The 25,860-nt window shown below is 42.3% G+C and overlaps 1 protein-coding gene across 5 annotated transcripts in view; it reads right to left on the reverse strand.

Moving 5' to 3' along the window:
* Positions 1 to 25,860, reverse strand: part of BCAS1 (brain enriched myelin associated protein 1) — a 97,652-nt gene that overhangs the window by 31,339 nt on the left and 40,453 nt on the right. For 4 of the 5 annotated variants that reach the window (XM_077873614.1, XM_077873613.1, XM_077873618.1 and 1 more), the window contains exons 5-7: positions 10,460 to 10,618; positions 8,868 to 8,912; positions 1,813 to 1,989 (exon numbers count right to left, since the gene is read on the reverse strand). In XM_077873614.1, the coding sequence (XP_077729740.1) occupies positions 1,813 to 1,989; positions 8,868 to 8,912; positions 10,460 to 10,618 (381 nt within the window). Of the gene's footprint in view, positions 1 to 1,812; positions 1,990 to 6,367; positions 6,503 to 8,867; positions 8,913 to 10,459; positions 10,619 to 25,860 lie in introns of all 5 variants that reach the window. The other variant, XM_077873615.1, reaches the window with a different exon arrangement.

A 25,860-nucleotide genomic window follows, 5' to 3' on the forward strand; every position in this document is an offset into this window, starting at 1 on the left:
GCTCATCAGGGCTCATCTGTCCAATTCCAAACTTACATAAGTGTTCCTCAAGCTTCAGTCATTTGCCAGCCTCCTATATGGTTTTGGCCACATTTCATGTACCATCTATGGCAACTATGGAGTGCTTACTGCTCAGATTTCCCCACTAGAAGGGCAGCTCCTGGCCTGCACCCCTTGGCATCCGCTACAGAGCTAATGCTGAGGCTGTGTTCTTGCCGCCTGTTCCCAGGTGATGCCGGAACCATTCTTGCTCAACATGGGACTTGGGATTTGCCATTGGCTCAGCACCACCCTTAGTCCCTGGCTTTTCCAACCTTCTCCTCCTTCCTTCCCTGTCTCCCTTCGGCCATGTCAGACCCTCATTGTGGTCTGAAGTCTCCCTCTCCCTACTCCTGTCCCCTCCCCTTTATCCTTCTCGGTGCTTTCCTACAGTAAATCTATTGTATATCGATCCCGTCTGTGTCACTCCTTGGAGGATCCAAATTTACGATCATGTACTTAAGATCAATACATCCATTGTGTGACACTTTCCTTTTAATTGGATTACTTCTTAACCTAAATGTATATATATAGTCTCACCTCGAGCAAAATGTCTATTAAATCTTGAGTTTAATGTGCTAGCTCAGTTTTTCTAATGCATTTTAAATATATATAATTTTAAAAATAAAGGATGTTTGAATGTGGGTTGCCTAAGTCATCTTCCTGGCCACCAGTATGCACATATGATTCACTTGGGAACTTTTCCCTACATTATATTGCTGATAAAAGATGTTTAAAAATAAGTAATTCGTGGTTGGGAAGGAAGGAGGATTAGAACAGAATGCCAAATGACATCACCCAAAGTTTTCATTAAGTATTGAAGTTTGTGTTCTGGGCTGAACCCAGAAGGAAGATTTCTGTACAATGGAAAGCCAAAGAAAAGAGTTCTAGAATCCAGCTGGATTCTGGACCAAAGAATAAAGCAAGCACTGTAGGGGCATCTGTGTTCATTACCTGACTTGCAGCATGTGCTGCATGCTAAGTGGCATGGATGTTTTGAAGAAATTACTAATTAGATATTTTTTTCAGCTCTATGAATTATGTTCCACTTTCTCACCCACAACTTCTTGCTCATCTTTTGGCCACATTTAAAAGAGGCAAGAGTTCTGAACATGTGTGGCAGCTGGGGTGTGCTCAGCAATGATGACCGAGGACTAGCTCTCAGACTGACTCAGCCCCACCCACCAAACTCCCTTGTATGCCACCTTAGTTCAGAAGGGAAAAAAATGGACAATATTTTGAATGCTCCTATCACAGAGCACATTGTGTGCTTGTCCTGGTGGTGAATGGTGGACACCTTGGTTTTCCAAAAGGAGAGTGAGCTTTCGTGGTTCATAATGACTGATTATGTCTTGCTGGGAAAAGAGAGAGGGAGCCCAGAGGTGGTTCAGCTTGCCAGGGTCGGTGTGGGGGGCGGGGGTGGACAGTCTCAGAGGAATCCAGGAGGAAGCCAGAGTACTAAGCCATTTTGTAAAGAAAATGAAATCATGAAATACCACAACTGTCTGTCATGAACCGGAGTGACTCCAAGAATGAAAAAATCTACTTGTTTATTTCCTTTTCTTTCCCATGAAACACATGCTTCTAACACCATAGGCACTTCACGCTTCCCAGGAGTAAATGACAAGTCTTCAACTCAATGGCTAGTTGAGTCATTTTGGGGAAGAAAAAATAAACTCTGTACTTTGTGAGCACATGGATTAGCCCAACTGAAATAATTTCTCCAGTCACCCTAGCCCCAACTACTCTGCAGGTCTTGAAAACAGGACTTACCTTTTTCCAGAACAGTTTGCCCAGAGGCAGAGAGGTGGGACCTCCCTTTTCCTTGGCAGCTTCCTTTGCAGTGTCTGTGGATGTAGGGTTCTTGGCTGCTCCTCTGGTCTCCTGGGATATAAAGTTCGCTTTGTCTGACTTGATGTCAGATGAAGTAGCAGGCGACTTTTCAGCACCCTACAGAGTTAAAAAAAAAAAAATTAGACTGATCTCAGGATTTCAGAAGTGAAAGATCTCTTTTTTATAAGCATAGGCTAGGGTTACGCATGTTAATTTTCTTTTTAAAATTTTCTGTTACTTATAAAGATTCTATGCGAATGCAATTTGTGTTAAAATTTTGGAAAAAGTCAAGATATTTTCCCTTTGCAAAAGAATATTTTATGTTCATGTAAGTCATTAGGAATCAAGGTGCTGGTAAGAGGTACTTTACTGTGAGGACATTACTCTGTATCAAGGCCATGGGTCTTCAAATAGGTTTGATCATGTTCCCATCAGTAAAAACAGTTTGAACATACACCTCTAATACATGCATATTTGTTTATATTATAAGCGTGTACTATTTTATTAATTCAAATGTGAAATTAAAGGAGGTTAAAATAAATATAAAGGATGTAATTTCCAACTTTTAACTTTGATTTAATAATCCCAATCAAAGGTACCAGTGCCAGGCACTGTTCTAAACCATTGAATGTTCTAACAACAGTTCTATGAGGAAGGGACTAATTATTATGTTCATTTTACAGATAGAGAAATTTTGGCCCTACGTGGCTCAAAAGCTTTCCCATCACTACACCAATAAGGGGACAGAGTTGACATAAAAATCCCAGGAACCTGGGCAGCCCGGGTGGCTCAGCGGTTTAGCGCCGCCTTCAGCCCTGGGCATGATCCTGGGGACCTGGGATCAAGTCCCACGTTCCCTGGGATCGAGTCCCATGTCAGGCTCCCTGCATGGAGCCTGCTTCTCCCTCTGCCTGTGTCTCTGCCTCTCTCTCTCTCTGCCTCTCTCTCTCTCTCTCTCTCTGTGTCTCTCATGAATGAATAAATAAATAAAATCTTAAAAAAAAAAAAAAATCCCAGGAACCTGATTCCCAAACTCAAGCTCTTACTACCTCCTCCGTCCTACACTCCCTCCAACAAACCAAGATCTCCCCACTCCCTATGCTATTGTACCCATCCAGGGGGAAAATAGCTTAAAAAGCTTCACATTGGGAAGGTGATAATGTCAAAAAGATTGAGAGACACATCTACACTCATCAGTTTCATTGGGAAATGGGCACTTTTCTTCTCTGCACTGGGAAAATGCCCAGAGACTCTTGAAGAACATTACAAGGAGATGACTCTACTAGATATAGAATAATACAACTGTAATATATTCGTGCAGTTGTTGAATATGCATCTCGTTGGCCAGACCACGAGCTTTGAGGGGAAGAGCCATTGCTTTGGACATCATTACCTCCCTAGCTCCCATCAGGCCCAGTGTCTGCCACAAAATAGGCACTAAATAAATAACTAAATAACTGTATAGAGAGGACCAGAGAGAAATGCCCACACAGGACCCTGCCATGTTATGTGTCTATCTACCCTCCCCTTCCTTACTGGCTATGGAGCCAGAGACGACCAGTAGTCTTTTCTCCCTGTCCACCCAGTTCTTCACTTCCCAAAGAAGCACTTCCCAAAGAGGCATTCCGCCAGCATCAACTGAATTAATACTCTTTGTCTGCATTATGGAAGAGATCACAAAAACTCTGCGTTTTGGGAGTCAGCCTCATGGAGAGGATTGCCGGATGTGTAGCCAATACTCTCAATAATAAGAATATAAGATACTTAGTTAATTCGAATTTCAGATCAGTGCAGAATAATTTTGAAGCATAAGAATGTATGTCCCTAGAACTGCCAGGGGCCTTTTTATAGTCATACTGAGGAATTATCTGCTGTCTTTCTGAAATTTGGATGTAACTGAGCGTCTGTATTTTATCTGGCAAGGCCACCCATGAAATTCTAACGTATTAGATTTGGAGATTGCAGAGCAAATGACCTTACCTTCTTCCCCAGTACATTTTCTTCTTGTTTCACATTTGGGGGTGGGAGAGGGGAGGGGTTAGTTAGATGTGTAAACATTGCACCAAGAAGTGGAAAACAATGAGTGTGCGGCAGAGCTTATGAATCACATGAGCCAGCCACTAATATTTTAGCTGCCCTGCAGACAAGCTGGAATCAGGAAAACCTGAGTGGGGAGAGGAGCATTTCTGGGCATGGCAAAAAGAAAAAAAAATAAATTAATATCCTCAAACAATGCCTTGCCTTGTGTGCATGCTGTCATGTTCAATGTTTGAAGAACATGTGAAGAAGTCTGATTCTGAAGCATCAGGTGGTTAAGCCAAGAGAAAAAGATCTCAGTTCAGCAAAGGAAAGCTGACACTTTCATTATTTATAATTATAAGCTTATTTCACTTATTAATTCTGGGACTCCCCACTTTTTTAAGCTAAGAAAGAACATTTTTAAGAAAATCCCTTTTACACGAAGAAAAAGTGAAATACAGAGAAATGAATCTAGGGGTTGATCACAATCAGTCACCACTGCATTTTTTTTTAAATTGCAAAACCAGCAGATGATGTTTTTATCCTTAAATTTTCTTGGATTTCCTCTTTTCCGTACTAGGTTACAACGAAATTGAGGATGAGCAGCACACCTCCTGTAACCATGCGACAATCTGTGTGCTCAGTTTTAATGGCCCTATTTTCCTATCTTTTTGGATGACAGAATTATAAAATGAGGTAAAAGCCAAGAAGCTCTACCAAACTGCTGTGTGAATGAGAACTGGGAACATTTGGGAAGTATCTCCTTACTTTACCTAAAAAAGGCAAAACCTTAAAGTCCGGAAAGGGGAGCTGCTCCTACCACCATCACCTCCCCACCCACCAGCTCCAGCGTTCCCCTGAATCCTATCTTTGCCCAAAACCCAACTCAGTGGCAGGAGGTGAGGCCAGTGGTCCGGGAGGACCTTGGGAATAGGGAACGTGGGTGGTCCCCCCTTTGTGGAGGAAAGAGATTCTGGAAACTAAGCTGTGCATGAAATGAATGCCATCTGAGGTACAGATATGAGGGGGAAAGTCACACACTTTGTAAACTTTCAAGGCCCCCAACTCACAGAGGCTCCAAGTGGGAATTCAGCTGGGTTTCTTTGCACAAGGTCTACGACACACTTCACTAGCAGTTACCAAATGGTGTCCCATGTACAGTGGTACCACTTTTTAATCTCTACCCACCCCCACTGCAATTTCTATCCTTCCACCCCTTCTGTCTTTAGAAAACAAAATAAGCCTGTATGGAAATTAAAGGGTAACTTCATTACATAGTTTGCTTATGCAAATATAGATTCAGCCAGGAGATCTTTCTATGGAGTTTTTATTTGCATACACAATCCTGGGGTTTTAACATCCAGCTGGGGAAGTTTTTTTTTTTTTTTTTTTTTTTTTTTTTTTTTTTTTTTTTTTTTTTTTTTAATAAGTTTATTCAACTTAGTGGTGAATGGTTGATGTTTTAAACAAATGTCCAAGCATGCTGGCGCGGTTCAGGGATCTTAACCGCTGGTTTCAGGCAAACACTGGCATCTTCTTAGACATTAAAAAAGTGAAACCTCGAAAGCTCACTTCTGTGCTGCCCTCACTTGGAGAGGACATGGAGATAGAAATTGCTCTGCCTTCATTCATTGTTTTTGTTGTGCTTGGGCTTTTGTTTTGGGTCAGTATGAGCTTAGTTAAGATGGAGAATGGACGGAACAGACCACAGAAAGATAAAATTATTTTCTTGAGGTTAGAAAAGTATTTCCCAAATTGTAGGAAGCATACCATTGGTGGGATCACAGATAATTTTAGGTCGAGCAGAGATACCAAGTTAAAAAAACATTAAAATGGAGAAAACATTTTTTTTTTCCTTCCCAACTCTCATCTAATCTTTCTAAGAACATTTGGAGGAAAAAGTCTGATGCTGGTACGTCTTTAACATTTTTCTATTGCTGGCAAATTGCATCTTAATAAAGCTAGAAAGGCATTATATTTGGAGTTTAACACAGAGAAGGTAGCTAGAATGTAATTATTTCTTTTATTAGCCATATTAATGGTTACCTCTTTATGAAAAATGACTCCAGTTTTCCATGTATGTTATAATACAAAGCTTTCTTTAAAGATATCTTTAAATAAGATATGAGTCCATTGTAATATAAAAAGATCAACTACTGAATATATATGTGATGAAAATGATGAAGATGGTATGCATACTTTCGACATTTGGGAAACACTGAGTTAGAAGCATAATCTCAGAACCCTGGTCCACACTAGGAAAAAACTAGTCAGATGTTGGTTTGTAATTACGGAGACTTAAAAGAATCAATGAAATTTGATTCACATCATTTTTAATTCCCTTTCATGACCCCACCCACACAAGGCTGTCTTCCCTGAAGTGGAGCTGAGGGGACAAAGGACAGCCACATGTACCATGTGATGAAGACCAGGGTTCTTCTTCTTTTTTTTCTTTCTAATTGAACAAGATACAGACCTTATGCCTAAGGAATTTTCTAAATGCGAATCCTAGCCTGGGGCTGTGCAGGTGCTTTTTCTTGGTGCCTTTAGCTTGGTTCTCACAGGTCTTCTGTCCCGCTTGGCCATCACAGACACTTTCTGCTTTGGATGCCTTTCGGGCAACAGCAGTGACGCCTTAGAACTTTGTTTTTAAACAAAATCCATTTCCCCCCCTGTTGCTTTGAAGCGCATTGAAGCACTTTGACAATTAACTCTGTTATATCACCCCCACCTCTCAACCACAGCATTCAATCAGGCGGATGTTTCTCTTTTTGAGACTCTCCAAGACAATTTGCTACACAGCATATTCACAGTCCATTTCAAGTACAGTTGTTTTTCATCAGGGTGACCTATTTAAATGACCCAGATTAACACAGCTCCATTTGCTAAAGACAATGACAGGACATCTAAGCTCCGTCTTTTTCAGATGAAAAAGAGAGAGCACAGTTCTTATTTGATAGTTTTAAATATCTAAATGCTATTGTCATGGGAAAGAAAAAGATACATGAAAACAAAGAATTTATTTTTGCATCCTGGAGTCAAGGCAAACCCTGCCTCGAGTGGCTTTCTTTCTCCAACCAATCTTAGGAACTTCAGGGGAGCAGTGTTACCCGCAAAAATTCCAGCTGGCTTCTATATGGGCAGATCTCCCTCCCAGACAGGAGAAGTGTCTACCATGCGCCAGTCCACTGAGCCAAAGTCGGGGGAGATTGGAGCTGAGACAGCCCAGCAACAACCACTCAGAATTGTCGACTCAAGTTACAAATGGCTGGGGATTTTGTGCAGGGTGTGGAGTGTGCTCAAAATTGTCAGGGCCAAATGTGAAATGTGAAGATGAACAGTGTAGATGCTTCAAAAGCAAGAATCTAAGAAGTTTTGTACAAATAAAGGATGTTAAGAATGCAGGTTTGTGGAAAGAGGTGGTTTGTGTCATAGACAACCTACATTCACAAACCCTCCCCTGAGACTCCGCTCTGCTAGCAGTGACCCTGATCTCTCCGGGCGAGGTAGTGAGATTTTATCAGCTGGATATGTGCACTTGGGGCCACATTCTGGTGGGGAAGAGTCTTGGTGCATGGGCAGCTGAGGAGAATGAGTGCATCAGGTCACTTGGGAAGCCACACAACACACCCACATACCCCACTGTTTATAGCCTATTGTGCTGACTATGGGGCTTCAAACAATGCAAGACACAAGAATCAAAAGAGAAACATTTGGACCCAACTATTCATTGAACTTGACCCTAGCTGCCTTGTAGCAAAAGACTAATTTTATAGGAAAACACATATAGATACCTCAGAGGTATATTTTTTTTCTAATGGAAGAAGAACATTGTAGAAGAACCAATCAAGACACTGCAAATGTAATCACGGCGTCCAATACATCTTGTGGCCATTATGGAAATAGGGATCACCTACATTTGAATAGAGTTCTATGGTTTACCAGGCATTGCACACCTTCATCCAATGCTGGGGTGGGGAGACAGAATTTTTCTTGTCCTGGTTTTGCAGATGTTGAAATTTGGATTCAGATGGATTTGGATCACATCACACAGCCACTGTGTGGCTGGACTAGAGCTCAAACTTAGGCCTCGAGATAAATTCTAGGATCCTTTTCCCGACCTGGCCCCTTCAAATATTGGTAACAGATGTGCCGGGTTGGCCAAGCCATTTATTGGGTCCCAGTGTCTTTCAAAGCACTTTCAGTTATCAAAAGAAGGGCGCAAGACACTTATCTGTCACCAAGTTAAACTTTCCTCACGATTCCCGTGAAAGTTAAACCTTGTATTCCATTAAGGGATAATCAGTTCTGTCAAGTGTAAAGGAAAACATCTCTAGAAAGTAGTTGTTCCAAACACAATTTGAGGGGAATTGGTTGGATTTCTAGGATGACAGTGAATAAATTTAGACTCTCTAGAGCATCCTAACTCTAAACATTCCTTCCCTTGGCAAGTGTTCCATGGTGACTCTTTCATTTCACCAAACAATTGCCTTTGTGGTAGAGATTTATTTTTCCCAAATTACATGAAAAACACAGAACATATTTTTTAAAAACCAAAAACATAGCAGCTCACTTCTACTTTAAATTGCGGCTCACCTCCTTCTCATTTCCAGTGGCTAATTTGTACTATATTCCTGTATTCTCAGATCTCTCCACACACAATTAGAGACTAACATGATATATGGTTATTAGTCTTCTGTTCTTATTTCATATACGAAATTGGTTATTGTGACATTATGTATCCAGACTTAGCATATATTTTAGGCTTTCCATTGAAATTTTCATTAAAATACCACTGACACAAATGAAACATTTTAAAGATAATCGAGCAGCACTATTAAATTGCTAAGTATGTATATAAATATATATGTACACACCCACCCACCCCACAAAATTCAAGAAACCAAGCAACAGACACAAATCCAAATCCAACCTCCGACACAAATCCAAACACGAACACACTTCAAACTACCTACCGTGTCTTCCAGATCTTTTTTTGTCTCGGCTTTGTTTGGTGAAACCTTAAAAGTTTAAGAAAACGAAATATTAAAAATCATAGCTAGCTCCTTAGGGTGATTTGATTGCATAGATACACCATTTTGGGGGGGTGGCGAGGAGCGTGGTTCACTCTGCAGGTGAAGAATGTGGTGAGAAGTCCTTTTCAGTACAAAAGTGTTTTACCCCATTGAGTAAAAAGCCATGGACTTCTAGAGAATTTTCTAGGTACAAAAAAGTTTTTAAAAAATTAATGTTTTATCATAAAATACATCAGACCTTATACATTCACTAAGAGCTTGACCACATTCAAAACTGTCTCCTAGAAGGTCACGGACTTTCCATCACTTCTACCACTAATCCAAACAAATGCACAACCCTTTGGTGTTTGCAGCACATTCTGCTGACTTGTTGTTACCTTCCGAGGTTCGTCTTGGGCTTTGGAAAGAACCCAAACACACTTGGAGCTGTCCCTTTGATTTTGCATTCATGGATTCATTCATTGATTCATTCAGTCCTCTTGCATGTCGGACATGTGCCAGGCTGTGGCTACCTTGAGGAGTCAGAGACAAGCAAGCATTCCAAGCCATGGGTCCCTGCCCTTGGGCAGTTAAAACGGTAGGTTCAGTTGTAACAGAATAGGAAGTGATTTCTAGTTTATTTGCCATTCGAGTGGCAGAAGTGCTTTGATAGGTCGACAACTCAAAGGAGGTATTTTCCAATTATGTGTATGATCAATGGCCATAGACATGCAAGCACAGTAGAGTTCCATGACAACACAGCCCATGTCACCCAGCTTGGGCACCCGCTGTTTATGCCTAAGTTCCCAGCTCCGAGGGCTCCCTCGCTGAGAGCTCAATGTGACACAATTCCCTTGCAAAGCACATCTCATCCCCGTTCTCCAATGTTCCAGCGGCCCCATCATGATACCCCATTCAATACAATAATGGGTATATATTACCCATATATATTTATAACTGATATATAAATATAACTTATATTTATATTTAACATAATATATAAATATATAATATAATTATATTATAGATAATATAATAAATATAAATATAAATACATATATTAAAAATATATGAATTATTGGTTTTGGCTTTTTTTCATGTTAGTCTTTAATTGTGTGTGGAGAGATCTGAGAATATAGGAATATAGTACAAATTAGCTACTGGAAATGAGAAGGAGGTGAGCTGCAATTTAAAGTAGAACTGAGCTGCTCTGTTTTTGTTTTTTAAAAAAACCAAAACCAAATATATAAATATTTATATATTATATAAATTGTATTACATATTAATATAAATATATAATATATAATATATTTATATTATATACAAATGCAATTTATATATCATATATTGTACCCATTATTATATATAATAAATTATATATGAATTATATTTTATATTTATATATTATAATTTATAATATGTATAGTTTATATAAATATATTATATTTATTTAAATATATAATATAATTTATATATGAAATTTTATATAATATATATAATTAACAAACTTTTTGAGCAATAGAATAAGGAAAGAAGGGGAGGCAACCACTCACCAGAGTTTTAAAGAAGCTCATGATGGAATTATTATTCTCGGTTGTGTTTGTTGTCTGGAGGTCCTCCTTTGCAGGATCCCGTTCTTCTGGGTTCCCGGGGACAGAGCCACTCACAGTGGGGATCTCCTGTGCTTCTCTCCCCTTGCTGCCAGCTATGTCCTAGGTGTAAAACAGAGTTTTCACCGTGGCCTACTTGTTGAATGCAGACTCTCACAGTGATACTCTGGCTTCGCACCCCTTTCTCCCTTACCCCCTAATTCCAGCCATACTTCTTCTGCCCACGGGTGTGCAGAACAATCAGGAGCTTATGAGACTCACTCTTCCTTCCCCTCCTCTGCTTTCTAACATATTCAGCATTTGCAGTTAGTTGGAGGGACATTGTTTGGAGCCAGAGGGTAACAAACACAGCAGTGCACGTTGCATCCTGAACAAAACCCCTTTTCTCCCAATTCTACAAAGAGGTTGTGTGTGATGCCAATATTTCCCAACTTTGTGGTCACCTAGTCTAATGATCTGTACATTATCCCCAGAGACTTTGTTTGACTTGCCACGAGCCCCACAGTGCAAATCATACCAACTTTTCAAAAGTACTGATTTTTTTAAAAGATTTATTTACCTATTTTAAATAGAGAGCGTGAGCAGGGGGAGGTGCCAAGGGAAAGAGAGAGAGAGAGAGAATCTCAAGCAGACTGCACGCTGCGAGAGGAGCCCAACGTGGGACTCGATCTCACCACACTGAGATCATGACTTGAGCCAAAACCAAGGGTCAGATGCTCAACTGACTGAGCCACCCAGATGCCCCTAAAAAGTACTGATGTTTTAAAATAATAACTCTGTTTTGGGGATCTGGGAGTTTATTGGTGCAAGGAATGTAATACAGGGACTGATTTTCTCCTCTAACTCACGCAGGAGGGCAGGAAGCATTCTAAACCTGTATTCCTTTCCCCATCTCTATGCCTATGACCCTGGGCTAAGGCAGGTTACCTCAAACCCATCCATTCTTCACTGACATCTTTCTGGGTCTTGAAATCCACAGCATCTATGCATTCCCTTCTCTGAGTTTCTATACACCTGTTCCCCTCGGCACTCACTTGGCATATAAGTTTGGTACACAAGACTAGCCTAATGCCAGAGGCCAGGCCAGAAGATTATGCATTAAAATAGTCTGCTATTTTGGGGGCTTTTGTGAAATGGCCCTAAAAATAAAAATAAAACCCCACACACATTTTGATGAATATTCGAAAAGGTAATAATAACACATGTATTCCACAGGGTTCCCTCAGCCCCAGCACTGTTTCTAAACAGAGAGGTACTTCTTGAGAAATGCCTCAATAAGGATCTGGAACTACATAAAACTAAAAGCAGCTAAAACCCACGACCTTAACAAACTTGTTAGGATTTCTAGTTCATTCTAGGCAAAAACTGTTTTTGTTTTGGAAGAGATGCTCTTTAAAAAAAAACAAAAAACAAAAAACAAAACAGGTTCTAGAATGAGTTGAACTTTTTTTTAATTCAAGATATAATTCAAATCCACACTGTTAAGGCAGAAGGATGGCTGAAAATTCTGTTTATAGCAGATGAGTGCGGTGATTTTGTTTTAGGTGGTGCGTGTGCACGCGCCCACACAAAGTTAATGTTTCAGCTGCTGTTGAAAAATATTCCTAGCATCGAATCTTTGGTACTATGGATATTTTTGCTTAGGTGTAGCTGAGTAAAAAGAACACTTGAAATACAATTTGAGATAAAAAAAAAACTATTACATAAATAATCAAACAGGTGTTTTGGGAGATGAGCCATTACGAAGGCGGTACAAGGAATAAATGTAACTGAGAAACACCCCACTAGGTCTGCCTTACAGTGTGGCCTCGGACAGAGTGATTTCCGTTCACTCATTTCCTCATCTTCGTTCACTAACTATGGGGGAACTTGGACTAGGCCCAGGTTGCAGAGAGACCACAGAGTGTTAGCCCGGGTTCCTGTTAGCCGGCGGCCCAGACTCCACTCCCTGCTCCTCCATCCACACCTGTGCAGTCCTGGGCGTGTTCTCTAACATCTGTGCACCGGTGTGCTCATCTATAAAAGGAGAATAGTGAGCAGCACCCGCCTCTTAGGGTCATGGGGGCAGGAAATGGGATGGTCCACTTAAAGGACCCAGGACAAGGGGTAGCACCTGCTAAGCATTCAGCGAATGTTAGTGATTCCACGGTCTTCCTATTGCTGCCAGTCTCGTAGTGGATAAAGGCTGAGAGAGAGGACAGTCCTCTGATTAAAAGGCAAGTGTGCCCCTCTGGCTCACAGACCCTTAGTCGGGCTGCATAGTAGAACCAACCACCTGGGCAGTTTTTCAGCCAATGCCCAAACCTATTCAGACCAATTAAACGAGGATTTCTGGAGGTCTGCAGAACCCCAGGGGATGGCCATGTGCCTCGGGGCTGAGAACAACTGGAGAGGAGGGAGGCGAAGGCCTGAGGGTGAAGCAGTGTTTGCCCTTGGCCATGGAGCCTGTCCCAGGTAGACCGGTGGAGGTGGGGGGGGTGGGAGGGGGACTTTAGCCAGAGACAAGAGCATGAAAACTGCGGAGAGGATGAGGAGGGAACAGAGCTGGGGAAGGTTCGGGGTTAGGTTTTTCAGTTCCATTAAGGTAGACAAGCCATGACCCTCACAGTGGGTAGGAAAATACTACCACGAGCTGGACTGAGGAGGTGCTGAGTGCCAGCTTCTTATGGAGCAGGTGCCACGAGAGGGTTCTGGGCTGGGGCAGCCTTGCTGTCCCTCACACGAGGTGCAGGACAAGGAGACCCAATAGCAGCAGAGAGTAGAGACTTCCCTCCCCGTTTCTGCCCCAGAGAGAGCCGTCTGTGGATGCCTACAACACAAAACACGCAAACAGTCCAGAGAGGACGATGGCACCAGCGAGCCCTCTTCTCTCCATCCCTCCTCCCTGAACTCACACACCTGAGGGTCGAGGAGGAGAAGTAAAAGGACACGTCCTACCCCTTCCAGCTGGCAAGGCCAAGCTCGAGTCAGAGCTTGATTCTTGAGAAAAACTGGGAGGCATGGTAACACGGACAGGAGATTGAAGTTTTTAAATTGGACTGGATTTTTTTTTTTAAGATTTTATTTATTTATTCATGAGAATACACGGAGAGGAGAGAGAGAGAGAGGGAGAGGCAGAGACACAGGCAGAGGGAGAAGCAGGCTCCACGCAGGGAGCCCAACGTGGGACTCGATCCCGGGTCTCCAGGATCAGGCCCTGGGCTGAAGGCGGCACTAAACCGCTGAGCCACCCGGGCTGCCCTGGACTGGATTTTTGAATCAAGGTTTGGGGTCTGCCCACGACAGCATAGGACTCAGGAAAGAAGCTACTTATCAAATGTCTACCAGGCGCCCCACACGGGCACGGTCAGTGGGAATACAGCAGCAAACGAGACGCGCCCAGCCCTGTCCTCAGACCGCGGACATTCCAGCAGGGGAGCAAAGCAAAACCAAACAAAAATGCAGATGAACCAGTAAATGTAACTTAGGCCTCCAGCAGTCAAGATTGCAAGAGAACAAACAGAGAAGATGAGGGAAGAGAGGGTGAATGAGACTGTGGGTGAAGTCCTGGGGAACAGGCATGGAGGGGCGAGGAGGCACCTGCTCGGGGAGGCCCCTGGCACCCAGGCTGGCTCAGCTGCTCTGCCCCCCTCCGGCCCCACAGCCCATGGGCCCCCGGTGCTCCTCACAGCGAGTGGAAGGGCCTGCGTCTAGGCCACTGCCAGCTGCCCGGCTGGTGTTTCCTGCAGGGAGCAAGAGGCACTGATTCTTCTCTGTGATCTCTGGGCAGTTTTTCAGCCAATGCCCAGACCTATTCAGACCAATTCAACGAGGATTTCTGGAGGTCTGCAGAACCCCAGGGGATGGCCATGTGCCTCGGGGCTGAGAACAACTGGAGAGGAGGGAGGCGAAGGCCTGAGGGTGAAGCAGTGTTTGCCTTGGCCATGGAGCCTGTCCCAGGTAGACCGGTGGAGGTGGGGGGGGGTGGGGGTGGGTGGACTTTAGCCAGAGACAAGAGCATGAAAAATGCAGAGAGGATGAGGAGGGAACAGGGCTGGGGAAGGTTCGGGGTTAGGTTTCTCAGTTCCACTAAGGTCGACACCCAGGGAACACTTACGAACCTCCTGGAGATACCATGGGACACAGTGAAGTCCATCGAAGGGGGAATGGATTGGAGGGAGGTTGGGTGGTCCCCATGGGTTTAGGGGACCATCAGGGAAAACCTGCCACTACGGCCATCCCCTGAGGGCGGCGGATGAGCATTAGTACCTCTTTCCCCAGGGTAAAGCACTCTGAATGGAGGAGAAACAGTTCAACAGGGCTCCTGGAACGGAGGAGCCCTCCAACCCTCTCCTCCATGCCCCGGCATCTCCTCCTGACATCTCTGAAGATGCTGACCTCTGCCCCTCTGATTTCCCAGATGCAGCAGGCTCTCGAGTCTTGGACAGCAGCCGAGGGTAAGCCCCCCTGCTCAGTGCAAGGAGGGGGTTGGTCGGCCTGGGGATCTTCCCCAGTGAGAGCTTCCCCAGTGGCCTTTCACCTTGAGATCCTCAAGCTTGAACTTGAGCCCTTTCCCTGAAATGGTTTTTCTTCTTCTACTGGCTTTTAAAGAGGACCTGACTTCTGCTTTCAGAAAGAGAATAGGAACGTTTCCTGATCCTCCCAGTGAGCACAATGGGAAATCCCAGGTTTCTCTCTGCAAGGTGAAGAGGAGAAGACACACCGGCTAGGGAATGGAGGAACCACGCAGTGGGGAGTGCCCTGGGGTGTCTGTTTGCCTCATCGATCCTCGACTTGGAAACAGAGGAGCCACTGACCAAAAAAAGTGCTGCCAAGGAGACAGAAAAACGAGATCACTCACACATTGCTTGCTGATGGGCACATAAAATGGTACAGCCTCTCTGGAAAAGAATTTACCAGTTTCTTGACAAAGTAAATACACAACCGCAATACATCCCAGCAATTAATTGCATTCCTGGGCTGTTTTCACCAGTGAAATGAAGACATATATTCACACAAAAACCTACCCATGAAAGTTTATAAGCAACTATTACATTTGTAATAGCCCCAAACTGGAAACAACTGAATGTGTCTCAACGGAGGATTGATTAAACAAAATGAGGTCTCTCCGTAGCACGGAATAGTATTCAGCAATAAAAAAGGAAGGAGAGGAACAATATGTATTTTTTTTAAGGTTTTATTTACTTATTCACGAGAGACACAGAGAGAGATAGAGAGAGGCAGAGACACAGGCAGAGGGAGAAGCAGGGAGTCCGGTGTGGGACTCAAGCGTAGAAATATTTACACATTCCATGTGGTGTATTATTTTGCAGCCATGAATTCTTTGAGGAATGTAGAATGAGGAGAAAAAAAGGTCTATAATAATAATAATAATGACCAACCTTGATGTGTTAGGCCCTGCTAAACTAGCTTAGAAGACCTCATTTCATTTGCACAAGGATTTCATGAAGTATATGTATTATATGCAGGTTTTGTTTTGTTTTGCTTTTTACTGATGAATAAATTGAAGCATGAAAAGGATAAATAACTTGCATATGGTCATAGAGTAGAGCTGGATGTTGACTCCAGGCCCATATTATCTCAGAGGCAAAAAGCATGTGCAGTCCATGTTGCCCTGCCTCCCCCAACTCCCTTCTTCAGGTGTTTCATCAAATATCATCTTTCTGCCAAGAGTTTTCCTATTTTACTTTCTCTTGTCCCTACTGCTCCCCCCTGCTATGCAACACATTTTATCCAGAGACATAGGGGAATTGAGTGTATAATAAAGATGACACCTCAGACCTATCTTGAAGTGAAGAGCTGTTTCACAAAAGACACAGGGACAGCAAGGTGGTCATCTAAAGAAAAATTAACTTGATGTCCTAACTCAACCCTATGCAAAGAAAAAATCCAAATGGATAAAAACACTAGAAGAAAACATGCGAAAAATATTTATATTCTATGATTTTGGATCGAGAAGACGTTTGTAACTGTGACTCAAAATCCAGATGCCATAAAAGGAAAGATTGAGAGGGGAAAAAAAATCCAAATGTTTGGAAACATTCCGTTGGGAGGCTGGTTTGGGAAGCAGACACTCTTATTCACTGCTGATTGGAATGTAAATTAGTTGGGTCCTGATTGAGGGCAATTTGGCATTATCCACCAACATTTTTTTTTTTAAAGAACAGACTCTTTTATCTAGCAATTCCCCTTCTAAGAGTTGACTCTAAACCCCAATTCACACACGTGTGAAAAAACAAATGCATGAAGTTATTTATTGCAGTGAGGCACTAGCAAATGTTGGGAAACCAGCCCAATGTCATTGTTAGGGTCTTGGTGAACTAGATCATGGCACATCCACACCCTGGCATACTACACAAGTGTTGGAAACGAGAAAGCTGTACAGATATCAAAATCGTGCTGACTGGAAAAAAAGCATGGACTAGAACAGAGTGTGTATTATATTAACTTCTGTGTAAAAAAAAGAAAAAGGAATGAAAACGTATGCTTGTATTTGCTTATGTATGTGCTAAGAAACCCCGGAAGGATACACTTAAAAATTCAAACAGTGATTATCTATTGGAGGTGGCATTGGTAGATAGATGTACCATTACATAGTTTTTTTTTTTTTATTTTGAGCCAGGTATTATGTATAAAAATCAAAATTAAAACAAAATGTAGGTGAGTGATTCCAAATTAAAAAAAAAAAAAAACACCCAGAGGGAGAAACTAAACACAGTCAGAAAGATGATGCCTTTCATATTGACTTATTTGTAGAACGATCTTTGTTCCTAACTACGAATATGTCTTTGCTATTCTCATCAGGCCTCCAGATCATTTTCAGCAAACAGAAATTTTAGAAGCACAAACGTTCCTCAGGAAATATCTGGAAACTTCTTTTATACAAACAGGTGTTCGTGGTGTCAGCTTGTTTTTCATCTGTGTGGAAGAAGCCTATTTCTCTCCCCTTGCTGTTGCCTCCAAAGGGCAAATAGGCAGCGACACTAGTTACGGGATCACAATTTGTCATGTTGAAAAATAATGCCGCGTTATCATAATTTGAGTGTTTATAATAAAAGCCATATGGAACTTCTGGCACCTTCCTTCGACTGTGAATTGTCAACTGCATTTCAGCCCCTTTAAGCAAGGTCTACGCTGTCAAAGTGAAAACATAAGACAGAATGGTCAAGGCCATGAAAGCCTTGTCTGGACCTATTAGTGATAAATGTCTCCCCCACCTAGGTTTCTTCACGGATGGTGCGCCCCTGGTTTCAGTTTGAATCCTTGTACCAAGGATCAGTGCCTAGTATACAGTTTAACACAAGAAAATTTGTCTGAAAGACCCCGAATGGTACAGAAACCCATTACTCCATTCCTTTCCATGTGTTAGAAATTCGAGCCACATGCTGCCTGGGATAAAAGGGAAAGCTCTGTTTCCTCCCCCACTTGGATGCCCCCCCAGCACAAAGGGCATCGTGTGCTCGGCAACAATGGTCTCCAGACTGTCTTCCTCCGAGAGCACCGTCACCTGCATGGAGCCATTGTCAGATTGAGGGTGAAAAATGGAATTTGGTTAATTCTTGAAGATAGAATTTATCTCTCCATTTGCTCAGAAGGGAAAGCAAATTAAGAAACAAGCAGGAACTCCAAAACCAAAGTCTACTAAAAATGCTTCGTGGAACTTCAAAATTATATGTATATAATTTTGGAATTATATAATTTGGAAGAGGAAAACAAATATATACATATATATATATAAAATATTTATAGACAGGGATCCCTGGGTGGATCAGGGGTTTAGAACCTGCCTTCGGCCCAGTGTGTGATCCTAGGGACATGAGATCGAATCCTGCATCAGGCTCCCTGCATGGAGCCTGCTTCTCCCTCTGCCTGTGTCTCTGCCTCTCAGTCTCTCTCTCTCTCCTCTCTGTGTATTCTCATGAATAAATAAATAAAATCTTTTAAAAAAACAATATATTTATAGACAGACATTATATATATATTTACTTTGCTTTACCATGCAGCTCAAAACCACCTAAGGAGAGTTTATGATTGTAGCTAATTTTTATTTTCCCCCGCCCTTCCCACCCAAATTTACATCAGCTGACAAAAAGGCACTCACACCGTTTGAGTCCACAGCAAAAATGGGGAAAGAACACGGCTTCTAAGAAATGGCCAATTGCGAAAGGCTCCGAAGACGGGCCATCCACAGCCAACTTCCTCTTTCTCATCTGCTGGAGACCACTACGCACTAGTTCTAAGGGTCTTTAAAAAGTCAGTGTTATTTCTGAGCAAGGCCTTGCCACCCTCGCTGCGAATTGCATGGTTCCGGAATTACTGTCTAAAAAGGACTTCTGGTGTGAAGTGTAGTTTCTAGCAGCCTGGCTGCAGTTTGTCCTGCAACTCAGGGGGCTCCAGCCCCACAGCGCCCTTTAGTGGACGATCAGGGAATTACCGGGATTGCAGTATTTCCTCAGCCAGGAGCACCTTGAGTTTGCTCCTTTTATAAAAATGAGAAAATCTGGGTGAGGAAAGAGAAAAAATGTACACTGCACCCGTCATTCCATTCCTGAAAGCGACTGCTATCAACAAGGTGTAATTTCTCACTCCACACCTCCCTTTGGGTTCCAAAAGGATGAATACGTGTGGGTAAGTGGGCAGATATGATTTTTACCCTGGAAGGATCCTTCCTTCTAGGACCCTGCTCTTCTCACTTAACATCGTTTTCACAGGTCACTCATTCCATTTCTGTGTCATGCTGGCTTAGGATGTCCAGGGTAAGGGTGTCCCAGAATCAACAGAACAGCTCCCTTTATTGGATCATTTTAATCTTCCCAACTTTTTTTTTTTTTAAGGTTTTATTTATTTATTTGACACAGAGAGAGCCCAAGCAAAGGGAGCGACAGGCAGAGGGAGAGGGAGAAGCAGGCTCCCCGTTGAGCAGGGAGCCCGAGGTGGGCCTCGATACCAGGACCCTGGGGTCATGACCTGAGCTGAAGGCAGAGGCTTAACTGGCTGAGCCACCCAGGCGCCTCCCAAGTTTTCTCTGACAGACGTTGCTGGAATTAAAAAAAAAAAAAAAAAAAATCCTTGTGGATAAAATTCTGCCCATTTTCTCAATAAATTCCTATGTGTCAAATTGCTCATTCAAAAAGCACGCTGTCTGAGACTGCCAAATTGCCATGGTTGAAACAAGCTGCCCAGTGATCCACAGAGCTGATTAAGAAATTATCAAGGAGTTCAGACGGCAATGCAAAGAACATTAAAATATTGAAACGTGAAAACTATCTCTTCTTTGTCTTCTGGCATGTTTCCTAAGAGAGGGATCTAAGCTGCGTGGCACAGACTTGACAACATTCCACTTACTCTTTTGCCCTCCTCTTTTGGGGAGAAGAGAGGCAATACTGTTCATTTTATCTGCTTATCCTAATTGAAGCAGGCCAGGCTGGACCAGCTATCCAGCAGGATGCTCCTTATTGTAAATCTTACGATCACCACCTGCTTTAATGCTCCGCAGACCGAACCTGGGGGTATTAAGAACTCATCTCGCAGCAAAAGCCTAACACAGCACCTATATGACGTAGAGCCTCATTAATCCACGGTGTTGACTGACGCAGGGCTATTGTATTTATAAGATTAAATAAAGCAGTTGTTCATTGTGGTCAGAGTTGGAAGGTGGAAAGGAATCTATCAAAGAAAGCAATTCACACTTGCTTCCTATGAATAAGGCTTTCCATTTTCTCTCTCAGAACTCCTCTACTTGAGGGGTAAGTGAATTTGTTGGATTTGTTGACTTAATTTCCAACGGCCAGTGAAATGTGGATAGAGAATTAAGCAACGAAATGTTTTTTTTCTTGCTTTTTCATTTTTGGTTTGGTTTGGTTTGGTTTGGTTTGGTTTTGCAGCAGTCACTGCTTTGAGGATATGCCTAAGGACACACGAGTTGGCATCCTCTTGAGGTCCACTCTGCATGATATAAAATGGAAAAATACATTTGCCGTGGGCAAAGAGAGGGTGGAGAGTGATTCCCAGGGCAGGTCCCATCGGGCACAAGGGGATCTGTGGAAGATTCTTCTGTTCCAACATGTACAAGCTCCATCCAGAGTGATCATGGCATTTCAGATTTATTAGAAGGAAAATATCCAGGTTTTTTTTTTTTTAAGTACTTCAAAATATAAAAGCTAGTGACCCACAGCCTAGAATATGTTTGTCATCTGTTTAACAAACACTAACTCAGGAGTGAGAAAACTGTTTTGCATGCTGCCAAAATTGGGCTGCAGACCTTCTAAGAATGGTTTGGCTTTGTGCAGAAAAAGAAAAAAAAAAAGTCTCATCCTTTTCCCTGAATTTTTAGATAGGACCAAACTCCTTGGCCCTGTCCCCTACCCATTTAATTATCTGCTACCTCTCCACCCTGCTTCCTATCCCAAAACGCTGTTGATTTCATTTATAGATTTCATTTGCAGCCCTTTATATTTATTTGTTTATTTCCTTTTGCTTCCTTTTTAAAGATTTTATTTATTTATTTATTTTGGAGAGAGGGAGGAGGCTGGAGGGCAAAGGGGGAGGGAGAAGGAGAATCTCAACCGGACTCCTTGCCACCTGCCCCCTCCCACCAATGTGGGGCTCGATCTCAGAACCCTGAGACCGTGACCTGAGCTGAAACCAAGAGTCAGATGCTTAACTGACTGAGCCGTCCAGGTGCCCCTTTTTGTTTGTTTTCTTGTTTACTGTGGCTCTCTTCATTGGAATGAAAGCTTTCATGAGGTACATCATTCTATCCACCCTAAAATCATTCCTGGCACAAAGAAAGTACTCAGTTGTTTGTTGAATGAATAAATGAGAGCATTCAAGCCTCTTCTTTATTGCTCAACATCTGCCAACAGATTGACTCTCAGGCTGGATTTATAGTATATTAACCAGATGGTCATCTAAGTAGCTTCAAATTGTGATAAGTGCTAGGAAGGAAGTAACGTGGTGTGTGATGGAGAGAGTTCACTTTACTCTGAACCCTACCACAAAAAAATAATAATGCAAGTGTTGTAGTGAAGGACAACTCCCACCCCACGCTGTTGGGAATGTGAGAGGCGTGGGGGCCGGATGAGCTGGAGAGTGAATGCCCCATCCCCAGAGGCAGCCACAACTCACATCCTGTTTGGGAATGTAGGATGAAACTTCCCACTCTCCAGAAATATCTGAAACCTGGACCTGTACCGAATGCCATAATTTTGAAGTATTGTCACATTCGCCCATTTCAAAATATTAACAGTCACTTAAACTATTAAAACACTGTGAAGTTCAAATAAAATCTATCTGTGGTTTGCTGCATCTTGCAAGAGGTCATTTTCCAACGTTGATCTACACGCCCAGCTCAGCATTTCCAAGAACAGTCCCTCAGAAGCTATGTCCAACCGGTTAGACCGCTAGTAGTTTTATGGGTAATTAAGTTTGAGAAATGCTCAGTTAAAGCGAAGCAGGTCTGCTTGCTGCGGGACCTCTCAGGGCTTTAGGAGGCTGATGTCCATTATGAATCTTCAGGAACCAGGAGAAGGCAAGTCATATTTTCTAAGACTATTTGATGGTGATCCCTGCTTCTAGGTGGATCTCACTGGACCCATGTTCCACAGAATTAGCTAACCTCCCAAAGTATTAGCTTCAGAATTTTTTTAAAAAATCTAAGATGTTTCAAAAGGTTCCAAACATTCTCTCTTTTTTGAACTTCCGGGCACAGGGGCTAAGCGTGTGGGCACTAGTGATAAATTCCAGCTCTCTTGCTTTCTAGCCTAGGACCTTGTGCAAGTTACTTCACCTCTCTCTGAGTTAGTAAAGTCTCAATAAATTAGGGCTGTTATTATAACCTCAATAAATTAGGGCTGTTATTATAACCTTGCAGGGAGTGAATCAGACTGGATAACACCAAAGGGAAAGTTAACTCAAAATTTATTTTGCATATTCATTGCAAAACACCATTCACTTGATAGCCAACCATGATGATTAACACCATAACATGTTAAAGACTGAATTAAAAATACGGAGGGGCACCTGGGTGACTCAGTCGGTTAAACATCTGACTCTTGGTTTCGGCTCAGGTCATGATCTCAGGGTCCTGAGATAGATCCCCGCACAAGTCTGCTTGTCTCTCTCCCTCTGCTCCTCACCCTGTGCGCTCTCTCTCTCCCTCTTGAATAAATAAAATTTTCTAAAAAATAAATAAATGATGCAGATATATGAGTTGACATATCCGCATGCAAAGTGGTAACATGACGTGTGCCGTCTTTATTCCTGCCAGGTTCATCTAACAAACATCACTGCATGCCAACATGCACCAGGCTGTGTGCCAAGCACTCAGAATACCTAGTTGCATTGGACACAGTCACATGCCTCACCATCACTGTCTCCGTACACGGGAAGGGTGATGATGGCAGAAGCAATTTTATCAAACTTCATGTTGTGACCATTAGTAGATTGGAAAACAACTTAGTGGGTCAAAACCAGCATTAAAAACAGAATAAATAAATAAAATCTTTAAAAAAAAAAGTCTAAAAAAATAAATAAATAAAAATAAAAACAGAATAGAAGGGCAGCAAGGGTGGCTCAGTGGTTGAGCGTCACCTTCAGCCCAGGGCCTGATCCTGGAGACCAGGGATCGAGTCCCATGTTGGGCGCCCAAAGCATGGAGCCTGCTTCTCCCTCTGCCTGTGTCTCTGCCTCTCTTTATCTCTCTCTGTCTCTCATGAATAAATAAATAACATCTTAAAAAAAAAGTCTTTAAAAAATTTTTTTAAAAAATTAAAAAAACAGAATAGAAGGGCAGCCCGGGTGGCTCAGTGGTTTAGTGCCAACTTCGGCCCAGGGCGTGATCCTGGAGACCAGGGATCGAGTCCCACGTTGGGCTCCCGAAGCATGGAGCCTGTTTCTCCCTCTGCCTGTGTCTCTGCCTTTCTCTCTCTCTCTCTGTGTCTATTTGTTCAAATAAATAAAATATTAAGAAAAAAAAAAACAGAATAAATAGAAAAGAACACAAAATACTAGTGTATAAAAATAGCACTATTCTGGGGCGCCCAGGGTGGCTCAGTCTGTTAACCATCTACCTTCAGCTCAGGTCATGATCCTAGGGTCCTGGGATTGAGCTTCACATCGGGCTCCCTGCTCAGCGGGGAGCCTGCTTCTCCTTCTCCATCCACAGCTCCCAGGCTTGTGTGTGTGTGTGTCTCTCTCTCTGTGTCAAATAAATAAATAAAATCTTTTTAGGGCAGCCCCGGTGGCTCAGTGGTTTAGCACTGCCTTCAGGCCAGGGCGTGATCCTGGAGACCTGAGATTGAGTTCTGCGTTGGGCTCCCTACATGGAGCCTGCTTCTCCCCCTGCCTGTGTCTCTGCCTCTCTCTCTGTCTCTGTGTCCTTCATGAATAAATAAATAAAATCTTTTAAAAAATAAAAAATAAAAAAATAGCACTGTTCTGTGAATTCTTTGCTGCATTCATGTGCATGTCTATCAGGTTAAGATGTAAAATCTATTTCTTACTGTGGGTCATAGTCAAATTAGACAGTTGCACAATGAGTCAATTCAACTAAATTACCATGGGAGCAGGGGATACGGGAGCAGTCTCTACAATTCCATTTACTTGATGATTCCCTGATATAAACTTGGATAGAAAAAATATATCTGGTTTCTATCCATGGCATATTATCTTTGCCGGTGGAGTCTGTTCTCTAACTGAAGCAACTTGACAAGCCTCCTCGTACCTTGACACAGATATGTGACTGAATTTACAATGGGTGAATCTTAGGAAACTCCTCTTCCTTTTGAAAGGACACTATGACCATGTGTGTATACTGCTTGGAACTCTGGCAGCCACCTGGAAACCACAGGGGCCAAACCTGTGAACCAAGCCAATAATACATGGCAGGGCCTGAAGTCTGACTCGCCCCGGGTCTATAAAGATGAATGAACGTAAACCCCCTACCTCTAGAATTCTTATGCTCAAGAAATAATATATTATCCTCATTAGCTATGCCACTAGTGATTGGATGGTTTTTTTTTTTTTTTTTACTTGTAGCCAAAGGCACCCTGAATGATAGACTACCCAAACTCCATCATGCTGGAAGCCCGTTTGATCTACTTTGTCATTTTTTATTCCTAACTTCCTGAGAATTTAAAAAATACACTGTTTCACTTAGCATCATTAGTGCTGACAATCTGCATCATCCTCTCTCCTTACAATTTATCCCCTCAGGGTGAATTTTTCTTTTCTGGATGAAAACACAAGGTTTTGAGAGGACTGAGTGCCACATGGATCTGGATTAGGGTTCTGCCGCTAATTTAGCTGTGTGGTCTTGGGCAGGTAACTTAACTTCTCTGAGCTCTAGCTTCCTCATCTGTTAAGTGGCATTAAAGAAACCTACCTTGTTGTGTTGTTATAAGAATCAAAGCAGACAAAATATGTAAAATGCTTACTACACAGCCTATGAGTGATGAATTATTAAAAAGTGAGGCAATTATTATTTGACTTTACCACATAGCCAATAAGTGCTAGAATTTGAACTTATATCAGGAGCACTTGAGCTCCTAACACTTGCACATCACCTCTGCTGCTGAAAACAGTTCATATCAAATGATTTTTAGGGCTAAGTCCATATAATTTATAAAAATTATAGTACCATAGCTAAAAACCTTGGTTACTCCATAATTTGCATAATTTAGGACAGATTTTCCCTCTGTACTGACAAAGTCATTTGGGTGGATAGTTCTCTTTACCTGTTGGACTTTTATGGCCTTGAGGCCAAAAGGTAGACAAAACAAAATAAAAACACAGCTTAAAATCACTTGGTACTCTAACATTGGAATTAGGTGATTTTTAAATTTTTTAACTTTAACTTATCATTCCCAATATTGCATGTCCTAACAGTAAAAAAAAAAAAAAGAAAAAAAAGAAATTTCCTCAAACAAATATTCAGTTTTGCCTAGTCACAACCCTATTGCACAAATTTCAACAATTTGATACAAATGTAATGTTGAGCATCAAAAGTATGGGCTTGGGGGACCGGAAATCCTCTTCAACTATAGTAGCTTGGAGTCAGTGACTTGGTTTCCCTAAAGCCTGGATTTCTTCCTCTGTAAAATGGTAAAGATAGAGGAATTCCCACTTAAGTTTTGATGTTTCAATAAGACGATCCCATCAAAAGGATTTCATTATTGAATTTGACTGAACATAGATCATAAAAAAAAAATATTGGGAGATTTACGTCATCAGAAATCACCCAGGAGAGGAGACATCTGGTTGGCCTCATGGACAACTTGGCACTGGAAGGTGAAGTGAATTTGTTGTGTGTGTGTGTGTGTGTGTGTGTGTGTGTGTGTGTGTGT

Source organism: Canis aureus, chromosome 26 (genome assembly GCF_053574225.1).
Source record: "Canis aureus isolate CA01 chromosome 26, VMU_Caureus_v.1.0, whole genome shotgun sequence".
In the NCBI taxonomy this organism is placed as follows: Eukaryota; Metazoa; Chordata; class Mammalia; order Carnivora; family Canidae; genus Canis; species Canis aureus.